The sequence below is a fragment of the Onychostruthus taczanowskii genome, unplaced genomic scaffold (assembly GCF_017590055.1).
Source record: "Onychostruthus taczanowskii isolate IOZ18803 unplaced genomic scaffold, ASM1759005v1 scaffold3, whole genome shotgun sequence".
NCBI lineage: Eukaryota > Metazoa > Chordata > Aves > Passeriformes > Passeridae > Onychostruthus > Onychostruthus taczanowskii.
The window spans coordinates 11,440,110-11,465,217 of record NW_024500349.1 but is presented as its reverse complement, the minus strand read 5'-3'; the positions used below and the strand labels follow the sequence as shown (position 1 = coordinate 11,465,217).

Sequence of the window (25,108 nt, the reverse complement as noted above, 5' to 3'; positions counted from 1 at the left end):
CTTGAAAAAACCAAGACCAAGTAACTAGTCTTTAATCAGCCTTTGGAATGCTACATCTACAGTCTGGAAGCTCCTGATAAACAATGCCAACAGAATTAATGCACCTCTGAATCTGCTTCAAATAATAAATGAAGAACATGTAGTATGGTATAATAAATATGTTATAAAAATATGTTATATCTTTTTTGATTGTAAATCTTACATGTTATTTCAGTAATAAAGGGGCCAAAAAAGTTCTATTGAATCTTCATTGTAGAAAACTTTGTTTACATAGTATCATCAGTAGAAATGAACATACCTTCATCTTCCCAACAAGTGTTTGTACTCCCGTCCCTTTCACTGTTTTCTGGTAACACTATGTGGTCCGTTGGCAAGTCATCTTCTGGCACACTAGCATCACAGTCTGCTGCATCCGTTACACTTTCCTCTTCCACTATATGCAATTTATCTTCATCATCTGAGTCTGAGTTTCCTTCTACCACATTGTTATAATTGGTGACTGTGGAGAGACAAAAACAAAATACTGATCAACATACTGTTAACTGATGGCATGGGGTCACATTGCTTCTTGCTCTTGCCCATGGGGATGGCACTGCCTTGTCAGCAGCTTGGCTGTAATGTTGGCACACCAGGAGCACCTGACAGCTCCTGGGCTCCCAGCGCCTCTCACTGTGCACACCCAATATGAGGCTGCACAAGGGAAGGCAGCAGGCAACTCCAGAGTTGGAGCCACAGTGGAGCAACAGAATTCCATCTGGATCACTCCAATGTGGATGCCAGCACTGCTGTGTGTCTCATTTATGGTTATTATGGCACTGAAGACCCCGTGGCCACAGGTTGAGCACCCTTCAGAGAAGGCACCCAGCTGCTCTCGGGGTCCCACGGAGCCAGCCCTTCCCTGCAGGCACACACTGTGTGCTCCCCAGCCTGCTTCCCACTGCCTCCTCCTGTAACCAATGGCACCCCACACTCCAGCTGTGGGAATCACAGGGAAACAAGTGGGAACAATAATGACTTCAGAATGGCTATGGCCTAAGTGCTCCTGATCCAAGCTAAAATGCTCTTGCAGTTACACCCATTAAAGACTCAGCAGGATGAATGTGAAAGGAAAAATTACAGATATCACTTAGATAGAGAATCACACATAATATTTGCCCAGTTACCATGAAAAGGTAATAAGTGTACTTTCTTAGCCTGGAGAACATATTGCCAGTCTTTGGACAAAGGTTTACATGACAATATGCATGTGTCTGTCATATGTGAGCAGATTATTATTAAAACAGTCTTCATTTGAAGGCACAAAAGATCAGTTACGGTCATTTCAGCTTAAAATGTAAGGAATTGTAAGCAAACTGTATTAAGAAAAAATTACTTTCACAATCTGTTTAAATGCCTTGTTACTCATACTGAAGTTAAACTATGAAACAGATCTACATTGGTATTATTTCTTCACTGCCAAGTTTGAACTTCTTACTAAAATGCTTCAAATACAGTCTAAGAAAGAGAATAAATTTATAGACGGATAAACCAACAAGACTTGGCTGCAGCACTCCTTCAGTGGTTATCAGAATTACACCTGGGAGGCACATAAGCATGGTCTTTATGATACCTGCATCCTGTCACTGTTAGTTCACAAGAAGCCAGACTGATTCTTTCATGTGAAATACTGCCTATTAAAGTAGATAAACAGCAAGCCAGACTCCTGCTCTTCTGAAGTTAGCTCTTCCTTTTTTTTTTTTTTTCTTAAAGTAGATATTTTAGTCATTTAAAAATGCATGTAACCAGGAAAAGTGAATAATATTATGAACAGATAGGCTACTATCTCATTTCCTTCCAATTCAGGAGAAAAATGTATCATCTAAAACATGCATGAGAATGACAAAAGAGCCTTTTCAATTTAAAACAATCATTCAATGTTTCCATATTTTACAGACTGCTATTTGAAAAATGCAGTAACTCCCTACTACTCATGGTATTGACATCTTCTAAAACAGCAAATTTAGGCAAATTGCCTAAAAACTAGTATCTGGTCCATTCCAATTGATAAATTGATACTCACTTAATATCCTCTAACTGATTTTGCAAAGTAAAATAGCTTCTGTAAGTGATGCTATAATACTGTGTGATACAGAAGACATACAAATATAGGAGACAAATTCCCTCACCAAAGCAGATGAGATTTATGAATTTATTCTCCTGAGAAATGGCAAATGCAACTTTAAAAAAGTGTCAGAACAGACTTAAAACAAGAGGAAGCAGAAAATAATTTTAGCCTTTTCTCTTGATTGGGTTTTACTCTGAGGCTTAGATGCAGAGTATTATTAATACAAAATAACAACATATTTACATTTGCCACACATAAAAGAGATATTTAAGAGCAGGGATCAAAATTTATAGGGATAAGTTCAGATGTAGATAATGAATACTTTATTTTTTAAAAATAAATTTCCTGTTTAGTTTGGGAAATTAAGTGGCATTCCTTATATTAGACTTAGAGTGGTTTTATGGAAAACAAAACTATAATCGGTTTGTCTTCAAGAATTCAACTCATGAAGAAAAAATGTTTCTTCTTTCTAAAATATATTCATTATGGCTCTCTTCACCTTGAAACATTTCCATACATCCTCACAATACTCAAGTTCCAACTCTGCAAAAGTTAAAAACTCCTCCTTCCTTATAAAAAGCAAGGAACAACTGGTCTTCAGGATTTCCGTTTCTTCCATTAAAAATCAGTTGTCAAAAAGGCAAGACAATAAAGCAGAAAAGAAACCTGGTTCTAACATTTTTTTCTTTCCTCTCCCCAAAATGCTTTGGGGAAAATAAATCTGCCAAAGCTGCATCTAAAAGGTCTTAGCACATTTGGGGCAGCCAGGCAACCCATCACCAAACACAGCAGAAAGTCAAGCACTTAAAATGACAGAAGCACTCACATATCTACACATAATTTTAACTAAATTATTACATGATGCTTTCCTTCTGCAAGATCCTTGCCTCATCTAGTGCAGTAATAGCAAATACAAAGGGAATGCTCAGTTTTATGGAGTGAACTGAGTATTTGTAGCCTTCTGCCTCATTTGTTTAGATTGCGAAGGGATTGCTCATACTTCTTATTCCTTTCAGCCAGCAGTGTTCCCAAAGCTTCCCTTACGGGATGCTAGCCAGAATGGGATTCCATATTATATGGAATGTATGGCATATGCTTATATGCAATATATTGTAACTATTAATTGTACAATTATATGATGACATCTTTTATATTCTATGTAATTCCCTTACATAGTATTCAGAAAGAATGCTTCAAAACATATAATTAACTGAACTGTAGTAGGGTGATGCTGTCTCCATTTTGGAGATTAGAACCTGGCTGCTTAAAATCCAGAAAAGTCTCCTGGCAATCCTGGCATTGCCACGTCAGTGCAGGGCACTCCAGGCTGTACTTTTCAGAGGACTTTGCATTCATACAGTGTTTTATACATTCAAAGCACACTTGTGCTCATTCCAAATGCAGCTGTGCCCAGAGCCCAGGTACCTTGGCCCGTGTGCCACAGCAACTAGAAACATAGAGACCACTTCCAAATAAGTGACCTTCCAGAATCACATAAAACCTCTTTCAAAAGGAGAAAGTAAAATCTAGTCTTTCTGTGGAGCTTTCAAATGCCCTGGAGAGAATGTTTTTAGTTCCTGCAGCCCACTACTTAAATTACTCTGCTTTCCAGCAATTAAGCAAGGGTTCTGGAGGCAACAGCTTCCTTTAATAAACACCCCTGATTTATTCTCTGGGCAGCATCCCTCCTGTGAAAAAATTATGTGATCACATAATTAAAGATCTTATCGTTATGCATACATGCAAGAGACAAATTAAAACAGTTTGAACAATCTTCATTTCAACATTCTCCAACTTTTTTTGAATGCTCGGCTTTCAGAGTCAAGTGTTTGATTTCAAAGAATGTATTAACACTCTTTAATGGAAACAATGGTTAAAAAAACACAATCAAACCCTGTAATTTACTGTATTTTTAGCTAATTAAAATTAAAATCAAAATCCCATTACATGATACCATACTGATACCTTCATGGCTGCAAATCTTAGCTTTAGCAATGCAGATTTGCTCCTGGCACCCTACAAGACGAATGGGTGGCAGTAGGAAGCTGCTGCCTCCATTTGCTCAGACAGATTTTGGCTCCATGTTTGATAGGAACTATGGCATCTGGCATTCAATTCCAGAGGAAATCATCCTCCCCCTTTCCTTTCTTCAGTTCAGGCCTACAGCCAAATTTAAACCTTCCCTATCTGTATGTAATTTTGTGTGCTTTCTCCTTTTGTTCTTGATGTTTCCTCAGAATAGTGACCACTGAAAGAAGAGGACAGCAAGCTCACAAGCCTTGTTCAATGCCTGGCGCCACAGTAGCTGCTGAAGTTGGGACGAATAAATTTCAGTAAACCTTTTTGGATAAAGATTGAAGTATATTCAATACAAAAGCAATACGTAGAGACAACTGCTTACAATCTCTGAAAGAAATTAAATTGACTATACATAAATGATGGCTTCAAGGGGCTTCTAATTTGGCAAAATATTCCATGCAGAAAATAAAACACACATAAAGCCTTGCCTGGAACAGTTACAGCTTCCCAGTGAAGGAGCCACAACTATTTCAGACTTCAGTACTGTTTACTTTCAGCTAATGTCATTTATAAGTAGTGACTAGCTAAATAAAATAATTCAGCCTGGATCACAGAAATCTGGCACCACCAGCAGTCAGTGTCTCCACGATGAGACATTGCTCTGTGAAAAGCAAGGACAATTAGAGAGGTTACGTCACCCTCGGCCACCACAGCTCCAGGGACGGCCATCAGCCGCAGGGGACAAGCAGCAGACCACTGAGGGGTGTCTTATCAAGATAACTAAAAGCTACAGTCATAAGCCATGGCTGTAATCAGCTGAAGACAGGTCACCAGACAAGCAGGCATGATGTATGACACACACACGGGCCTATTCTGTTCAATGTACAGTAAGACACTTTAGCAAAATTTTACATTATTAAAGTTTAATTATTAATTTCAGCTTTACTTTCATAGATTTATAGAAAGCCTCAAAACATAAATTACATTGAAGACAAAATATTTATTCAATGAAACCAATTTTCATATCATTACTATATAAGATCTCAAATAATTATGAAAGAGCAATTAAAAATACATTTTATGAATCATAATTACTTTTTCTCCTCTTGATCACTTTCTTGATACAGTATCCTGATTCATAAAGAAAAAATCACTAGCTATAGTTGAAATTTTCCTTGCTCTAAGAACAAATGACTGCAAAATGAACTGCAGCAAATGAGCTGCACTTTCTGGATTTTTACAGTCCTAAACGCAAAGCAGATGTATGACATTGCACAATTCTAATTAAAAAAGAAATGTGCTCAGATGCAAGTAGTGATTAAAGAGCTAAAACAGAGATATATATTATTTTGCTGGTTGAGTACAGGTGGGCAACCATGATACATATGTCTAATCAAATCAAACATGATATTTGAAAGGAAAAAATTGCTAGTTGCTGATTTAAAATCAGTAAAACCAGGAAATTCAAGGTGAACACCAAGATTGTTGTGATGAAAGACTGTGGGATTCACTGTTTCCATAACAGAATGGGTGAGTCTCCAAAAATACAATTATTATTATTGCCACCTGGGTGGCAATGAAAGGAAAGCTTCTTATAAAGCTCTCACCAGTTACCTGCTCACCACTGCCCCACCCAGACCTGCCCCCAGAATCATTAGATGACATAAAAGATAACATTCCCAATACAAGGAATGACACAATCAAGTTGATGTCACTCAACAAGATAAAAACATGTGGTGGAATATGCATCAAAATGATTTGAGATCAGGTGGCAAGAGGACAGAACTGCACTAAAAAGAGGACAGAATTCCACAGAACTAAGGCAAAATGCCTAACACGTAGTACTGGGATCTGGAAGGCTGCTTTGAACCTGCTAAAACCTTTTGCTCAATACTTGACAATGGTCACTGTCTTTTATGCAGGATCTGGTCCAGCATTCTTACTAGCTGTCCTTTGTATACCTCTCCACACTTATCCCAAAAATCCTACCTACTTCCACTGAAGAAAAAAAACCCCCAACTTTTAAGAATTTGTGAGTTCAACAAACACTGCAGCATTTTTTAAGATGTTGAACACGTAACTAACACATCTGAATTGTGTGAGCTCAGCATCTCAAAACTGAACTGGCAGGGGATGTAGAACAGGTGTGAGAGATTCTGATCTTTTAGAAATCCTACTTCTAAAAGCTCTTAAAAAAAAAAGCTGTGAATGCTCATGCATGAATTCTCCTAGAAAGAAAGGTTTGATTCTACAGACTGGAACAACTCCTGTGCTCTCTGAAGTTCATTCTGGGTTCATGGATTTCTGCTCTGACAGCCTACAATCATCTCTTGGAAACCATTTACTCTTTGTCAGCCCACCTGAAAATCTGCTCCTATATATTATTTAGATCTAGTGCAATATTTACGCAAAATATGTTGTGAAGTCTGAAACCTAGTCATTTAGCATTCAGTTTTTTATACTTAGATTTCAGGGTACACTATTAATTTTGTTACTACTCCTGAATGAAATGACATACTTTCAACTATCCACTGATAAGCTGCATAGACTTTTACGTTATTTTCATATTTTTCCTCTCAGTTTAATACATACAATTGACATGCAATAATATACACAGAACCATGCTATCATCTGAAGCAGAAACACGAGAAAGAGCTTAAGAAAAAAGAAGGTATATGCTCATGCTTCTACTAAAATTCTCTGCTTGGAATTTTCTGGCTTCTGGAATTCCTAAATGACTTGTGTTGTCTTCATACCCAAGAGCTTAATTTTCTGTGAATTTGCCTGCTTACTTCTTGAATTCATGAAAATTTTGGCATCCACATTTAGTAAAAGTAGGGCGCTCCTGTCATGGGAATGATTGGTATCTGACTCTAAGGCTTCGGAATGCTGAACATTCGCTTTACTAAAACTATGTTATATTATATTATACTATACTATACTATATCTATACCATAAAGAATACTAAAGAATACTAAAAGATACTGAAGAAAACTCATGACTGTCTCCTGACAGTTAAGACACAATTTTGATTGATTAGATAAAGAAACAAAACAATCTTTAGTAGAATCTAATTAAGAAATTACTTCAAGTAAACAATATCTTAACACATTTCACACGTGCAAAATAACAAGAGTAGAGATAAGAATTGTTGTTCTCTTCTCTGAAGCTTCTTTCTGTAAAATAACAAGAGTAGAGAGTAGAGATAAGAATTGTTTTTCTCTTCTCTGACGCTTCTTTCTGCCTTTTTCAGAAAATCTTTGGGAAAAATTGTCCTTGCTTTTCTCTGTGAAGAGAAATGCGGCTACATCCACATTAGTCTGAGGCACGCAGTTTCACAGCTCTGTGTGAATAAGTTTCTTCTGTGAAGAAGTTTCTGTTCTGGCAGAATAAGTTTCTTCTGTTGATTTTGAACCTGCTCTGCACTACATGCAGTGGGTGTCCATTGTGTGCCCTCCTTGTGTGCTCTGTGCTGTCTATGATTTTATACAAATCATAGCACTGCCCTCCCCTGCAACGTGAAGAGTCTTGGTTCACTTGTTACTCAGACAAAAGTTTTTCCACTGATCATTTTTGCTGCACCTCTCTGGACCTTCTGTTCTGCTGCATCACTGTGTTAGCAGGGGGAGAGGTGACAATCTAGAACTGCACTCAGCATTCATCTGACAACATATATTTGATACTTCACACCCAAACAGATTCAAATCTATTATTTGACAATGCACTGTTTTCTTCTCTATCCCTTTTCTAACAACACAGTCATATTTCTAGGAGTTTTCTTGACTTCCACAAGTAATTAAACTCGCATTACTAAAGGTTTATTATCTGTAAACCCAGGAGTGCTATTCCTGAATGGTAACAATCAGCTCAGGACCCACCACAGGACCCTTTCTCAACATACACTGCTTCACTTTTATTCATCTAGAATTTTACCTGCCATACTACTGGCTTGACAATGTGGAAACACTGTCATTATTTCCCCAAACAAGTACAAGAAACCCTTAGTGAAAATATTTGCTGCTTCACGCTCATGTCACTGGCTCCACCAGGCAGCAGGGTGATTTCCTAGTAGCACTGGGATGGCCAGCAGCATTACAGAGGAGAGTGGAAGCAGCAAAAAACATTCCATTAGGTAGCCTGTTGAATTCAGTAAAAATACACAATCTCATTACGTGCAAAGAATGAAGAAAATGTATTATACCCTCAGTTAAATTGTTCAGGAACAAAAACCATGCCAAAGATTAGTTTCTGAAACAATCAATTTAAAATTTAATTTAAGAACAAACTCTCAATTTTCAGAAAAGTCAATCTGCTTTTAAGAACAGTATATGTGCTATGACTGTGGAGAGCAGAAATAGCTTTCATGTAAAAAGTTTAACTTGTGGTGATTTATATTTGTGTAGATATATACACATGTGAGTGTGCTCACACAAGAATGGGGAAACTGGATTGAGTCCTTCCTCTGCCTGAAGGGATCAAACTTACATCTCCCACACATGTTTATATAAATATATGAATAGTTGGAAAAATATAAGTCTAAATATTTATATGTACCAAGCACATTTCTGATAATTTTGTTTAACTAATAAAAACCTCTTTCAAAATAGCTTTACACCTCTTAACTGAATTCTAGTCAAATGCAGCTTGACACACTTTGACTGAATAATCCAACACATTAAAACCCACAAAATTCAAGAATCTTAATAAGCACTATGGTATATAAATCACCTCAATACACATGCACTGGATCATTTGCTCTTCAGGTCAACTCAAAGAAACTTTGAGTTTAAAATAAATGCTTTGCAAGCAGACTGCAGAAAAATGTGCTCTAAATACTTTACCAAGAGAGACATTGGATGTTTGGCTTGGCTTACCCAACACACATTAAAATCAGTGTTGTAAACAGAATTTTTCTGCTTGTCAATTTTAAATTATGGTTTTAAAATCCGTCAGCATTTGACACTAAAAAAACCCCCGACCCTCAATGTCGATGGCAAAGTCTGCAGTAAATTCTGATGATCTAAGTCAGGACCAATTCCCCAGAACAAGGGTAATGGCTACAGCTCGGCAACACTCCGAGATGACATAAGTGGCACTTGGAGCAAATGTGGCAAATATTCCATGTCTCAGTGAGAAAACTTTTTGGTTGTCTTTGTTCTTATCATCAAGTCATTTTCAGGTAACTCAGTCCTACATGCAAAATGACATTGGAACAGGATGGTTTGGTCATGTACTATTTGGAAATGCAGGATGAGCTCAAGGCTTCCCAGTCGGGCAGACATGGTGGAAGTTTTGCCACCACTGATGTCTGAGTGTTACTTGTTACAAATGTATAGATCCTCCAAGGGCAGGAAACTCCAAAAATCCACTCCAGTGCTCAAATGAGAATTCAGCTGTATGTAGAACAGACACGAGTGCAGAGATGAGAAGCAAAGAGTACACACAGAAGCATTTCAGGTGTTGAGCCTTGGTCCAAAAATAATCCTTAACACAGGAAACATTTGTTTACATATGTATACATACAGATACATACTTACATACGTATTTTCAGGTTTGACAGCCTAAAGTTAGATTTGGAAATGAATACCTAAATCATAATACAAAAATATATGCTTTTGAAATATTCCTCTTACTAGGGCTCCTAGAGTGAAGTAACTTAAAATATAATTTTCACCATGTTGCTTTGAGACTCTTCATTACTCTGCAGCTTTTCTGTGTTAAAAAGGCAAGGTTTATAGCTTTGCAAAATGAAGTCTTTCAGTCTTTCAGTGGCACAAAGGGACTTGCAAAGGGACTCTGCTGGATTTGCAAATGATGGTCATTTTTTAAATGAAAAAGCTAACTATCGCCCAAATTTTCTGTCTTTATAGTCTCTGGATTGATGTAAATGCTATATGCAAATACAAAAATTCTTAGTGGCAGCATAATTTGAAAAATTGTATTTACTACAAAGTGCTGACAGGTTTGAAAATACTATAAATAGTTCCATAAGAAAGAAATTAACCTTCAAAAACAAGACAGCCAAAGGTGTATGAGAAAATTAACTGTACCCTTTGCCTGTTATCAACACTGTACAAGCCAAGGTTTCTACAAATGAGAACTTAACTCTGTGTAATTCCATGTAACTTGCTGCTGTCAGGAAGCTTTACAAAAACTTATAGGAAATTTAATACTTTAAGGAAGTATCTATAAAAACAGTGAAGTATTTATGAAGCAGTGAAAAAAGAACCATATCCCCTCCATGCATTTTTTTTTAAATTTCTATAAACTTCAGTGCAGCTTTAAACACTCAAGAAGGGAAGGAGCCATGTACCACTGTACACTTTTCTCTCTCAGGGCTCCCCCATTTCACATGCTGTCCCTCAGGGAGCTGCAGAAAATGCACAGTAGTGTTCACTCAATACAGGTGACAAAACTTCTCCTATGCAACACTGAAGTTTTTACAACCATTTATATTTGTGACTGCATTTGGACAAAATATGAAGCAGAAAGTGGGAGCAGCTATGTAATACACAGGCATGAACTTCCAATAAATCAGCACTCTGTCCATTTTTTACTTTCTAAAGAACACACAATTTTTCAATAAAGTTGCACAGGCTTAAATAGAATATCTTTATATTAATGATAAAAAAAAATAATCTGAATTTTCAAAAATATACTGCAGGGACCAATTCTGGGTAGGCAGCAATGTTTTAGTCATTGTTTGATTAAATCAAAGATGAAAAAAGTGGAAACCTTTCCCTCATGTCCCATGTCCTATATGACTGCTGGTAAGTTTGGATTTCTGTCACCAGTATTAGTTGCACAGTTTATCATATTCCTCAGAAGACTGGAAAAATTAATCTGCACACCCAAATCTGCCCCTCACATTCTGAAGGCTGCAGAGGTTTATTGCCTCCAAGACAACTGAGCACCATGATCATAAAAATCAAGCGTAAGATGTATAAATACCTGAGAAACCTTCATCTTTTAGCACCTCCACTTACTGAACAAATGGAAACAGTGAATTAAACTGATGAAAGGCTGAGAGCAAGAAGTATGTCCATGTATTACATAGTCTGTTCAACTCTTCAAAAATTACTTTTCCACTGGTGACTGTACCACTCTGCTCTATGTTCAAAATACTCTTAAGTCCATAGAGTTGACACTTTTTTCTTTATAAAACTTCTCAGATATTGAAAAAAATTAGCTAAGAGATGCATTCAGGAGATAAGACAATTATTTTCTCAGAGACAGGTTTTTAAAAAGATGATTTATTATTACAGTAGAAATTAACCCTTGCACACAGAAAAATGCCACCAACCAAAGAGAAGCCACAGAAATTTGTCTCATCAGTAACTGGCACTAGGTACCAATGGGTTCCAATCATTTGGGAAAATGTGGTGAGAGAAACTTATTTGCTTGCAGCAAGATGGAGACACTAAATGCAAGATACATACAGACATAAACCACACACACCAAAATTACATACAAGTTCTTTCATACTGACCAACTTGCTGAACAGGTGTAATATCCTATTTCTGGTCACAACTGCAACACAAATCGAACACAACTCTAACACAGTTGCTTTAGATTTATCCTCATTAAAGACTTAATCTGAATCACAGTTTGATAATTACCTTAATCCATGCTGAAAAACTCGACAGTTACATTTTCCACAGCCACAGCATTCTACATAAAATGCTGGGTTAGCAGAAGCTATCACTTGTAACCAAACCCACTCCATGATGCAACTCAATCCCTCATCAACTCACATACCATTAGGCCAGGTTAATCCTTTAGGAAGACACAGCTGACATGTTTATATAAATGTATATATTTCATAATACTGGTTATTTTATGTAACATCATTACCTAGGTTTATAGACAGTAAATATTTATTTCAGGGATAATAAAAACACTACAATACCAGTTTGGCTTTAAAGATTTCAGATCCTCTTAAATTCAAGCAGAAGGATGATACTCCCATGGCACATTTTATACACAAGAATAGCCAAAAATTTTATGACTATCACAAGATGCCACTAAAAGTCTTCAGCATTACGAAAATTTTATATTTGGCACACATACCACTGAAATTAATCACATGCCTTGTGAAGCTCTGACATAATTCTTTACTCATTCCTAAATTAATACAGTAATAAATGATGCAATTTTGAAGACATGTTACATAAATATAATCTAAATTAATAACTTAATAAAATACATTTATTTAGACTACAAATTTCTTTTCATTTCATATTTCACAATATTTTTTCCTAATCTCCAAGTAATTTCTTAAATATACCTCTTGAGAGAGAGGTAGTTTGTCAAATGCACAATGGTCATCTATTTGTTTTGGCTGTAAGTTCAAACACTCCAGTATTCTATTTGTCTATTAAGTTGACAAGTTACATTTTGGCTTCACTCCTATTCTACATATAGCACTTTTAAAGGTGTTTTATGTTTCAGTTTTCAAAATAAGTGTCTTGACTTTTGGATTCAGGGTAACTAATTTGTAGTGATTATATGTTATTATCATGACAGATTGTTACAGCAAACATGCCTAATTCCCTTTTTTTTGAAAACAAAGATTACAAAGAGATGCTACAATATCAAAATGTAGATGAATATAGTCTTAGCATGCAATTTGGATGATGTGGTTTGCTACACATACCTGTGTACCTTGACTAACACGAGTTTATTATGCATATTCATACATGATTTGCACATAATTTTTGCATTTATATTCACAGCTAATCAACCAAACATTGGCAGCAGAAAATTGCTGTCTGGGAGTGGTATGACAAGTTCCAAGTCCCTCCAAATTTAATTGTCTACTATATTTCTGCAATACTCATTTTTACATTACAGATTTTTCACATTACTGATTTTCAATTCTTTTAAAATATGAAATCACTGACCATTTATATAATTTATTTGTGTGAAGTGGGAAATAAAGAACCATCTAAATTCTAAGTGTGGCTTGTTCCCTTTGCAAGATAATGAACAGCTATCATTCTCAGGAATCTACTGCAGTGTAGGAGCATGAAAAGAGAGATGGTCAAAAAACACACAATGGATTTACAGCATTTTACTGGATTTCAAGGATAGACAATCCCTGGTGTTCTCTTGAAACAGGTGGCTACATGAGATTATGAAAGGCCTCAATTATCCTGTTTAAATGGAAGCCTAAAGCTTAAGGAATAATTTAATTTTCAAAAGATGCATTCCATGAGGACTATATACATTGCTAAAATAGTAATGGGAAGTTTTATGTCAGTGGATTTTATACATTTAAATCAGAATATTTAAATTTATACAAATCAGAATGAAACTTAATTGGTATTTCTAATATTATATTAAAGAAATAAACATATTTTGCCACACTAACCTCTTGAAAATACTCCAAAACACTATGAATGTATTCCACAGCACACATTAGCAAGATGTTATTTTTCTCTGAAGCTCAAGTAATTTATGATAGATGTTTCCAAAGCTGGGGCTAACTTCTTTAAAACTGTAATCTGGATTTACACCGTTCCATTCCTGTACACAAATTGTTCATGTACAGCTACTCTGCAAAGGCATTTAAACCCAGATGTTTTGACCAAAATCTGGACAAACCAGTTCTTTGGCTCTGTGTTGAATAATAACCACTATCTATCTATTGCAATATTTCACAGTCACTGTTAGCACATGCTTCAAGAGAAGTCTGGTTCCCAAAGAAGGTATGAGAACACAATAAACTTTTGGGATTTACACAGCCATGCTGATACTGACACTACAGCTGTCCCCCATCAGAGATATGAAGATTCAAATCAGCACCGAGAAAGTGCTGCAAGAATGAAGAGAAACACATGCAAGAGCCTCTTTCTTAAAGAAATTAAAGACATTAATATATGCACTCTAACACAAAGAAATAGTAAATTAGGCACTAGCCTAAATTTAAAAAAAAAATCACATTTAGTTCTTAATATAAGTTACTCAGATGAACTAGTGAACTATTAAATGTTCTAGCAAACTGTTTCAGACTGTTTCCCTTAAAATCTGAAATAACATTCTGAGAAAATAGCACTGCTAGCCTTGAAGAATGATACTCTATCTATCAAAACAGTCTTAAGGAATAAAAAAATACCCTGCAAAGCCAGGAACTTTAGAGCAGACATAACATGATGACACGATATTATCTCTGTCTGAACTTACGTGGAAGAATAAGCTGGGCAACGAGAGCCTGGAGAGCAGTGCCACAGAAAGGGACCTGGGGGTGCTGGTCCATGGCAAGCTGAGCCTGAGCCAGCAGTGCCCTGGCAGCCAGGAGGGCCAACCCTGTCCTGGGGGCATCAGGCACAGCACGGCCAGCAGGGCAAGGGAGGGGATTGTCCTGCTCTGCTCTGCCCTGGGGCAGCCTCACCTCGAGTGCTGGGGACAGCTCTGGGTGCCACAGTGTAAGAGGGACATTGAGCTGTTAGAGAGTGTCCAAAGAAGGCCCCCAAGGATAGTGAAGGGTCTGGAGGGGAATCCATATGAGGAGAGGATGAGGTCACTTGGTCTGTTCATCCTGGAGGAGAGACTGAGGGGAGACCTCAGTGTGGTCCTCAACATCCTCCTGAGGGGAAGCCAAGGGGCAGGCACTGATCTCTTCACTCTTGTGACCAGTGACAGAACACGAGGAAATGGTGTGGAACTGTGTTGGGGAAGGTCTGGGCTGGATAGCAGGAAAAGGTTTGTCAGCAGAGGGTGGCTGAGCACTAGAACAATCCCTCTGACTGGCAGAGCAGTGGAGCAGGGGAAGAAGGCCAATGTCTGCCCTTCCTGCAATCCTGGAGGCTGCTGGCTCCTACTCTTCCCTTCCTGAGCATCAGGGTTCTTTGCTGATGCTAGTCTTGCCTTTAAGCCTTATATTTCTCTGATTACAGTTAATTCTTACATTTCTGAATCCTACCAGCAACAGAAATTCCTATCAACTGCTGAAAATTTGCATATTGCTCAATGATTTCAGAAAATAATCTGCCTCTCTCAAGAAATGTCAAATTCACAAGCAAATCCAGTACAGGGAGAAACAGCTGTAACTGACACAAGTGCCAGGATTTCTAACATTCTTATTAATTTTTTACATAATTTAAAGTATTTCTCCACCTTAAAGAAGCAATGCCCAAGAAAGCATTTTTAGAATCAGGAAAGAAATAGCTTTCCTTACTGAACAGAACGGAAATAATTTGGTCTGTAATGTGACCAAGATCCAGAAAAAGCTGTTGTGTTGTCTTCTGCTGCACCTCTGGAGAAACTCCTTCAGCTGCTTTGCTTCATTCAGCCTCACATTTGTTTCTTCATAAACTCTAAATTGAATTATTCCTTACACTATTTTGCATTTTCCAGTCACCAAAAAACCCCCCAAAACCCACAAGCAAAAATATTTCTAATCTTTCAGTCACTTGTTGTTATGTTAAAAAAAAATAAAAGAGAGACTGCAGATAATTATTATTTATATTTATATAATATTATCTGCAATTATTATTTGGAGGGGCAAATTAAGTGTTGGCACAGAACAGTGGGACAAAGACAAGAGCTTTATTAACATTCTTCAGTTAGTGTTAACACCAATGTAAAGTGAGCTGAATGAACAGTAGCTAATAAGCTAATGCTAAAAGCTTTCTTAACTATTCATAATTACTTTTTACATTATGCAACTACATGATACACTGAATTTCTATGAAAGCATGCACACACGTTTGCACAGGATCAACACACGGCACAGTAAAGCTGGTAAAAGTTTGCTAAGCAAAAAATACTTTAAAAATTAAAGCAAATAAAGAGGGTTTAAAATTAAAAAAAAAAAAAGGAAAACTAAGATTTTTAAATATGATATTGGAATTTACTGTACAGCAGGTGTGTTCCAAGACTTATTAATGGTGATGAATAACTGTATTCAATTTAGTCCAACACCTCCAAATTCCCACTGTCTACACAAGGATGAAGTCAAACATTTTGAGACTTTAATTTAAAAGAGCTTATCTGTTTCATGCAACATTGAAATTCATATGTAAGGTAAACAAACAGCAATAAAGAACAATCCAACAAAGGATCACTTACTGGGTAGCTTAAACAGAGAGACTAGTTTCCAAAAAAAAGACCCTATTCACCCCCATATTTATTCATGTAAATTACTTGACACGCATTAGTGGCATTCTTTAAATTTAATTTTGCCAACTTTTTATAAACAAATTGAAAAGACAATTGGAAAGCAACTTAGACATGTCTGATTTCAGATGAGTACTGAGGAAGACAGCAAGAAACATCTGGCAGTCACTGCAAGTCAGACTTTTCTTTGTAAAGGCTACTAAAAAAACAGCTGAAGCCTAACAAACCTCAATGCATGGTTTGTTACAAAACTCCTTTGTTTAGAAGGCAAATGATTTTCAAGCTTACTGTATCAGGTTCCTATGAAGAGACAGAAATTCTAAAAAGGGAGAAAAACTTCCAAATACCTTGTGATTTTTTTTTTTATTGCTTCACAGCATCTGAGAGATTTTTTAAGAACTAAGAACTGGTTAAAATTACAAGCCAGAGATCTACTGAACACAGCAAAGGCATAGTGTTACCTGTAGATACTTTAGTGTACGTAATAGTTTAATTTTATAGACAGTATTTCTAGAGCAGACTTCATTTCTTAAGAATCTTATTTGCTCTATCAGAACAGTGCAACTGCAATTCACTGATATGCTATGAAAAGGAATAGCAGCGATAAAAATAATGCTAAAAAAATGTAAACATTTTAACCTAGTTACTCCATTTGTGAATCTTAATAATGAAGAGTTGGCTGTTAATAACTCAGACATTAAACATCTCTAATCTTGCAACCTCTTATTTCCTAAGGGAAATAGAACAAGGAAACACAGAATTTGAAGAATTTAAATGTGATCAGACCTGACTTTTGGATCTTCTAAAAAGATATATTTTCCAACCTCTGATGATTTTTCCAAGAACATACCCACACCCTTTATAAAGATCTATCTAAATTTCTGTTCCTCCTAAAAGCAATTGAGACATCTTTATAGTTACAAGTGTAACTGAAATAAACAGGATCTCCTTGAGGAATTGGAATTGCAGAAGGGGCTACATAAATACTGGACTAGTTTTTTGGGGAAAATGTGTTTTTTTGAAGCTGTGATGCCATCAGAGAGAGGAGGGTGCAGGGAAATGGACTGAGGATTAGAACACAAGCACAGTCAGTGAGCAGAAGGCTACTGAGAAGCCATCACTGAATAAGAAATCAATTCACTCATGGAAAACAAATGGCCACAGTGAAGGTGGTAAGATGAGATTACATGTTTAAAAAGAAAAAAACGCACAACTCTGCAAGGCTGCCTGACAGAAATAGCACTTCTGGGAAAGGCAGCAGTAGAGGGGAAAGGCACATTTCCATTGTGTGGAATGTATGGGAAAAAACTCTGTGCCCTAACTTTCCTTTACTACAGAAAGTACAATACTGTACTGGGGTGTTATGTCCACTATGAAGAACTGCCTGGTAAAAAGTCTAATGAGATAGTTGAAAATAATACTGTATATATCAGTAATAGCCAAAGACATCCATGCAGCTCTAGGGATCCCTAGTTAAATCTACAAGTTTTCTGAACTCCATGAATGTTAAAAAAGAGAATTATTAGGATGAACCTTTGTGGTTAAAGACACTGTGTAGAAACTTGAGAGATCTGTTGTGGACTGGTAAAAACTGAGAGATACCTTTGAAATCTCATTCTACAATTTTATTTTTAAAGCCGAACATGGGACTTAAGGTGAAATAAATATTTCTCCCTGAAAATACGAGTCAGTAAGTTTACCCTTGCCTTCAGAACACCCATCTTTTTGCCAGCTGACACGAATGACATATTGGTTCTTTCTGGAGGACAAGGAAACCAGAGAGAGATAAAAGCAAAGAATTTAGAACAGACCCACAAGGCTTCATATTACAATTTAAATACAACATGACGTTAAAAACCCTTTAGGTTAAGAGTGAAAATCAACTTTGTGTTACCAGCTAAATTTAGATCAATTAGTAAACACTGTAGTCTAATAGGAAGGCACAGGCCTGGCCAGTGCAGGTAATGGCCGTGCTCCGGAACGCAGCAGCTGTGGAGGTGCTGTAACAATGCATCATCTGGCTGGCTTATGAGCTCCGCTGATTAACTCACTCAAGGCCACACAACTAAAGAGAAAAAACCAAGGGGTAGAGTGGGTAATTAAACTTTTCGTTTACTACACAGTGCACAGAAACACATGTGAACATTCCCCATGCTGGCTTCATTCCAGATTCCTTCCTCAACATTACAATGTTGTAATACCACTCATATCTACTTAAAGACATTAAAAACCACAAAAGGAACCAAACTTTCTTAACACAAAAATGATTTAAACTCCTTGTGACTAGAAATTTTGAACAATGCCAGCAGCTTCTGAGACACAAGACTGTAAGAGCGGCCAGGATGATGCAGAATTTAAAACAAAAATTTCAGATAAATTTAAGAATTTCAGATAAATAGTCATATTGCAATATGCTTGCTATAATGAAAGTACAGCAGCACTGCATTTTTAAGTAACCCAAAAGTGATGTTAAACATACAAGAGGAGATCAGAAAAGTTAGGAATACTGAGGAAATAAAAAAATAAGACACTACTTATAGTATATATTAAAGTATAAATATATCTTAGTATATTTATATATATATATATATATAGATAGATAGATATAGATCTAGATATAGATATATAGATATATCTAAATTATAAATAGCCAATCCTATGATGCTTACCTCAACAGCAAATTCAGGCAATGTTTTTGGATGAAAAAGTACAATCTTAGGGGCATTCCTTTGAGAATAAGGCATACATAAACAACATAATTGCAAGACAAAGTAATTCAGGCACTTAGAAAACCATACAGAGTTATAGAACTTTGATATCCCAAATAATTTTTTATATGACATTTTGCTTGTTTTGCAAAGCTACATACTCTTGACACATACTCTATCAAGACTCTTGAGGAAAATTCAAGCCATATGACATTCAAATTCCTTTCTCCAGTACCACTCCCAAGCATTTTGACTGACTACCCACAATGGAAACACTCAACACTACAAACCAGCCAACACCTAAGTGGAACTTCACATTAATTTTTGGCCACCTGAAGCAGTTTTGAGGCAGCTGAACCAGAAGAGCTGAAAACAATATATTGTCATAATCTGAACACACCTAAGAAACAACCTCCTTCTCTGTAAAAAGCCCAATCTAGTTCTTGAGAACAGAAGCAATGAAGATTAATTTCACAATATATTTCATGAAATAATACCTAGATCTTATAGTAGTCCATAAGCTCAGTGCACTCTGAATATTAATTATGCACTATCTCATTTTAGTGCCCTATGGAGTAAAACCTGTGGATCAATAACATGTTTTTAGTAATAATTCAATATGAAATGATGAATTTCTTCACCATTTATTAAACATTTTGAATAAACAGTTCTGATGTTATGGTCAGGTCACTGCTAAAAGGCAGTGCTGTAAAGGAGAAAATTTACTACCAATTCTTGGTTGCAAGAAACTCAAGATGCACATGGAAGTCCCTTCAGTATTCTGACATACCCTCTCTAAAATTAGCTAAAAAGTTTTATGTTTTATACTTTCACCATGGGGTGTGCAGAACTACAAGAAACTACTTATTCCCATAAGCCAATACACAAGTGTGAAGAGGGCTGTAATTACTGTTCACCTTTAAAATGAGTCCTCTAGGTCAAACGAGATACTAGTGATGGCAGAGCAAAAGGCAGAAAGTTATTTGTGTTATCAGGCGTATGGATAAACACCTAGTATTATCTGATTATCAGTCTTATCTATAAGCTCATTGGTATCTATGTATGCTGTTACAAAAAACTGAATTACTTCCATGTGACTAGCAAATAAATAAGTCATGGTCCTTTTTTCCTTTGTTCTTATTTTTGAATAGCAATGAAAAAAATTACCTGGTTGCTTTCCTGAAGTTAGAGATATTTAGAATCCTAATCACAAATCAAAAACATCGGAGACCAGTATTACCCTCATCAGAAAGACAGATGTCTGGCTGCCTGATCAAACATGTTTGGAGCTACACTTTCTATTTAGAAAGAACAACATCTGATTTTTGCAAGTAAAAATGCATTTGTTCACTCTTATTTTACTAACACACTATAGACAGATCATTAGGCACAGAGTAGGCAATTAATTAACTTCGTGCAGTTAAAGAAATAAACTCAAAATGTTTTCTTTAAATAATAAAAATGTCAGCCACATATACCTGTTCTATGCACTTGTCAAAATGCAGCTTCCCCTCAGAAAAATGAGGTACAACTGAGCAGCATAAACGTTCCAACAGCAGTTTAGCAAACAAGGAGCTGTCAACTTCCAATAAGCTATTATTCACACCTCTTTAATCACTGCCACAGAGTCGATTATAAATAGCCTCATACATTTTTAAATAAGGTCATTCTGAAATGAAACAACAAAGAGGGTAGTAAATATTCCAGTACATAAGCAATTTAAATTCTACAGCATAACAGGGCTGTGTGTTCTCATATACTCAGTTTAAAGAAAGCCAACAAAACCTTTTATTAACTGGTGCAGTGTCAGACACGTAATCTCTGTGAGATCAATAAACCAGGCCAATTATGTGGTAGTTTGCAAACAGATCTGAAAGAAATGAAACTATTAAGACTTGCTCACAAAATCCAGCGTCAACAGCATTATTTACAAATATAAAGTAATACAAATTAAGTTAATACAATACATGGAGCTGCAAGGGTAAGTGTATTATGTAAACATTTCACACGAATATGAAACAGCTTCTCTCTGCTTTCCCAGAAGAACAGCACAAAGAAACAACTTATGCAGAGCCCTGCTTCATATGAGACCATTCTAGTTTTTCTGAGATTTTAAATAATTAGAAATTAATGCACAAAGAAAAGCAAGAAAAGATCTGCACAAGCAGTAGAAGTTCTAATTTTTCCCTCTGTTCCCATGTTTTCTGAGATTCAAGATTACTTGATAAAATGACAAATTTGACAACACTAAAAACAATTCTTTATCAATTAGCTCAGACAAAAAATGATTAAAATTATGCATTTTCTTTTCTCAGAAGCACTATAATAGTTGAGTGGACCACAATTTAAAGATGTTAATTTAGCACTACCAGAAAAAGAAAAATGAGTAGGAAAAAATACCCCAAATAGTTCTCATTTTACTGACCCCACACTTTGTTGTTATTGTAAGACATATATATGCACTTCTTCCTATTACAAGCTTTGTTTTTCTAACTTGATACTCACAGAATCATAGAATATCCTTAGTTGGAAGGCACCCAAAAGGACCACAGAAGTCCAGCTCCTGACCCTGCACAGCACAACCCCAGGAATGCCACCATGAGACCAAGAGCGTTGTCCAAACACTTCAGGAACTCTGGCAGGCAGTGGTCACAGCACCAGATGTGGGGAGCACGTTCCAGTGCTCAGCCACCCTCTGGGTTAAGAATTTTTTCCTAATATCAAAACTAAAAAATCTCACTTGACACAGCTTCAGGCCATTCCCCAGGTCCTGCCACTAGTCACCAGAGAGAAGATCAGTGTCTGGCTCTGCTCTTCCCCCATGCAGAAGTTGCAGACTGAAGTGAGGCATCCTCTCAGTCTCCTCCAGGCTGAACAGCCCAAGTGACCTCAGCTGCTCCTCACACAGCTTCCCCTCCAGGCCCTGCTCCATCTTTGCTGCCCTCTTCACATACAGAGACTTGCCTGTGATTTTCAAGGCCTGCTGATAATTGTGCCATACCCACCCATACAGCTGAAGTCCTTACCTGCTCCATTGTGGTTCATTTTGGAAAATGAGCTCCATGAGTAGGGGACCCCAATACTCCCCATTCCTCAAGCCTTCCTGAGGTATTTAATCCAGTTACAATTTCAGCCTCAGTTATTTATCAGATTTAGCTCAAAGATGTTTTCTGTAGTTCACAGGCTGCTTTGTAGCGGATTCTAAAAACACTAATATTTCCCACGAGCAGCAAAAATACCAAAATCTTTCTCCAACCTAGAAGCAGACTTTAATATTAAAAATGTCATATTTAAGTATTCATGCAACTGGACAGACACAGGAAGCACTGCTCTTTGTACCTGCACTTGGAGCTGGCCAAGCCCTGCAGCTGTATCCCCACAGCACCATGCCTAACCTACCTACCCATCCTGCTGCATCTTCTTGATGTTTCATGGTCTCACCATAAAGCAAGAGTGACCTCCTGCACAAAGGATGTTCAGAAGTTCAATTCAATTAAGAACTGAATTAATTGCAGAATTCAATTAAGAACTTCACACCTATCAAAACAGTTGCCTAGACCCACAAACACCCTAGAAAACAGTCTAAAGGATCCACTCTTCTCGGTCAGACAGTACTGGTATTCTACACAGCTACACCTTCTAACTGGATTTCCGTGTTTTAAATAAAGCATATTATAGTAGCTTACACAGTGAAGTGATAAAATTGCAGCTGACTACAGCAAAATCTACATAAAAGCAAGGAGCAAGCTGTGCTATTTCAGTTCCCAGACAATAAAGAAGTAGAAAAGGTTCCAATGTCAACAGGCATCTCAGCACACGTTTATTTCCACATTAGGTATGTTGCTTTTTCATCTGGTTCACTGTCATCTCCCTCACCATAGCCCCTAATGAATACTTGAAAAGGAAATAGCTTACACAAAGAAATACACCCTCTCATCCATAATGTCACCAAAGCTTGGTTCATTCCCCAAAGCTTGCAAACTTCTGGTTTTTTAGGTGTACATCCTCCATCTACCTTAAGTTCCATAATTTGTTTATGAGAGCTAGGCCAGTGATCCAGATAGCTGTAAGGTTTTTTTAACCTGTGTCAAGGAAATGGAGCTATGCCTGAATAGAAACTAAATATTTTCCTCCAAAAAGATGCACTATCTTATTTGTGCTATGCATATATTGATAAGCCACCCCTGATTTTTCTATTTATTCTGTGTAAGATAGTTTATCTGTACTTTCATGCTTTTGGTAATAACGAAGTTTCTTACTTGCTGTTTACAGTACGTTCACAAGCAGAGTTTTCTGGAAGAAACGAAGAGTCAACTGTACATGATTTCTTACTTGTATGAGCATTTTGTGAGGGAGGATTTCAAGCTTTTCCTAATATTAGAGAGGATACCTTCATTGAACTATTGTCAATAAAACAGAAACCTTTTTTCTCATCTAATATGCAAAAAAGCTTATCACCTGGTAATTGGGAGAAGTCTCATGATAAGAGTAGTTTCAGTGGTTGCTGTGAGCCTCATGATAATTTGCTTTCAGCTGCCTCCCAACCTTGCAGAACCCATGGAAGAATACTGAGTTTTGATAGACAAAAGAAAGAATTGTAATACATTTCTCACCACAGTGGGCAGAGTTTGGATTCACAAGGCACAATGAACTGGAGAGGTGACAGGTCTGAACCCTTAAGATGTTTTAGGACAAGATATTCAGCACTATCATCAGAGATCAAGAAAGTTGCAATCCCACAGTGGCATTCCACAAGCAAGTAGGAAAGGATCATGGAAGTGAAACTGGAAAAATCCCATGACCTTTGGGTACCAATTATGATGCTACATATTCTCAACATCAAAAAAATCAAGTTCACCATAAAGTACAAAAGGGTCTGGAGCAAGCTGAGCCCCAAAACCAACAAAAAGCAGTAAAAAATTTTAACTGTTGTTTGTATTCAATAGTGTCAGATGTGACCTCTATAAAGAGTAAAACAGAAAAAATACAGTTTGAGTTTTATAAAATATGTCTATATTAAGACTATAGATATACAGATGTGTTTACATACACACACATATAAATAACTCCAGTTATTTATGAAGTGCCTAACATTGCTTAAAAATCACCTACTCTACAGCCAACAACTACAGGAAAAACAATTTTATAGTAATGCAGCAAGGGGAACCCCAGTCCTTGCTGTGTTTGCACTCTGCGCTGAGAACAGAAGCAGGAATGGAAAAGGGAACATAACAGAAAAAATACAACTCAACTATGAACCAAATGAGTTAAAAATAAACCCAACTCTCACATGATAGCATAGTATTACTCAGTATGTTAGGACCATGACAGAGTAAATAGAGAAAAATACAATACACATATACAGATGAAGGCAGCACAACAGCTACGCTTATATGAGCTGTAAATGAGAATGAAAACCAACACCTACTCAATAAAAACTTTAAAAACTAGCAGGTGGGCAGCCCACATGGGATGAAATATCAGCTGATGAAATTCAAGTTTAGAGATAGCATTCCAAAGAAGGTCTTGGGGCACACACAAACAAGAATCTGCACATGAACATAAGTTCACTTCATTAGGAACACAACCAAAAACCCAGCCCCATCATACTACAGTAAAATTATTTTTAATTTTATGAATTTATATACTGAATTACCCTAAGGAATTCAAAACTTAAAAAACACAGTCTTGTCTTCTGACTTGCCTGTGAATAGCCCTGCTTAATTTCTCATGTCTGACCCTCCTTGCTTACTCATTTGTTACACAGTTTAATAGATAATTCAAATTACATTGAATTAAATAGTTTAAGGAAAGGTATATGCATCCCAGTCATGATGCAATATTTGGATTGAGATACAGTATGTTATCAAATACACCTTAATAATACTCATGCTCCACTGGATATGGCATCAGAAGAATGAGTAGTAAACAACATCTGAAATTATGTTTTGCTGTTTTATATTCTTCATTGGTGACTACACAAATGAAGAATTTCACACTTTTTTTTTTTTTTTAATAGAATATATTTAGTACTTCCAAAGGATGCTTAGTGTCCCCTGACAGCCATCTGCTTCAGGAGAGATGGGCTGCCCTGCAGGAGTGCTTTCTTCTCTCCAAGATTAAGTGGAATGAATGTAGCAGGACTAGCCCAGATTTC

General features: G+C 36.7%; 1 protein-coding gene across 2 annotated transcripts in view; it reads right to left on the bottom strand.

The window, feature by feature from the left end:
* ZEB1 (zinc finger E-box binding homeobox 1) overlaps window positions 1-25,108 on the bottom strand; it is a 118,051-nt gene that overhangs the window by 23,536 nt on the left and 69,407 nt on the right. For both annotated transcript variants that reach the window (XM_041408481.1, XM_041408482.1), the window contains exon 2: window positions 299-499. In XM_041408481.1, the coding sequence (XP_041264415.1) occupies window positions 299-499 (201 nt within the window). The remainder of the gene's footprint in view (window positions 1-298; window positions 500-25,108) is intronic.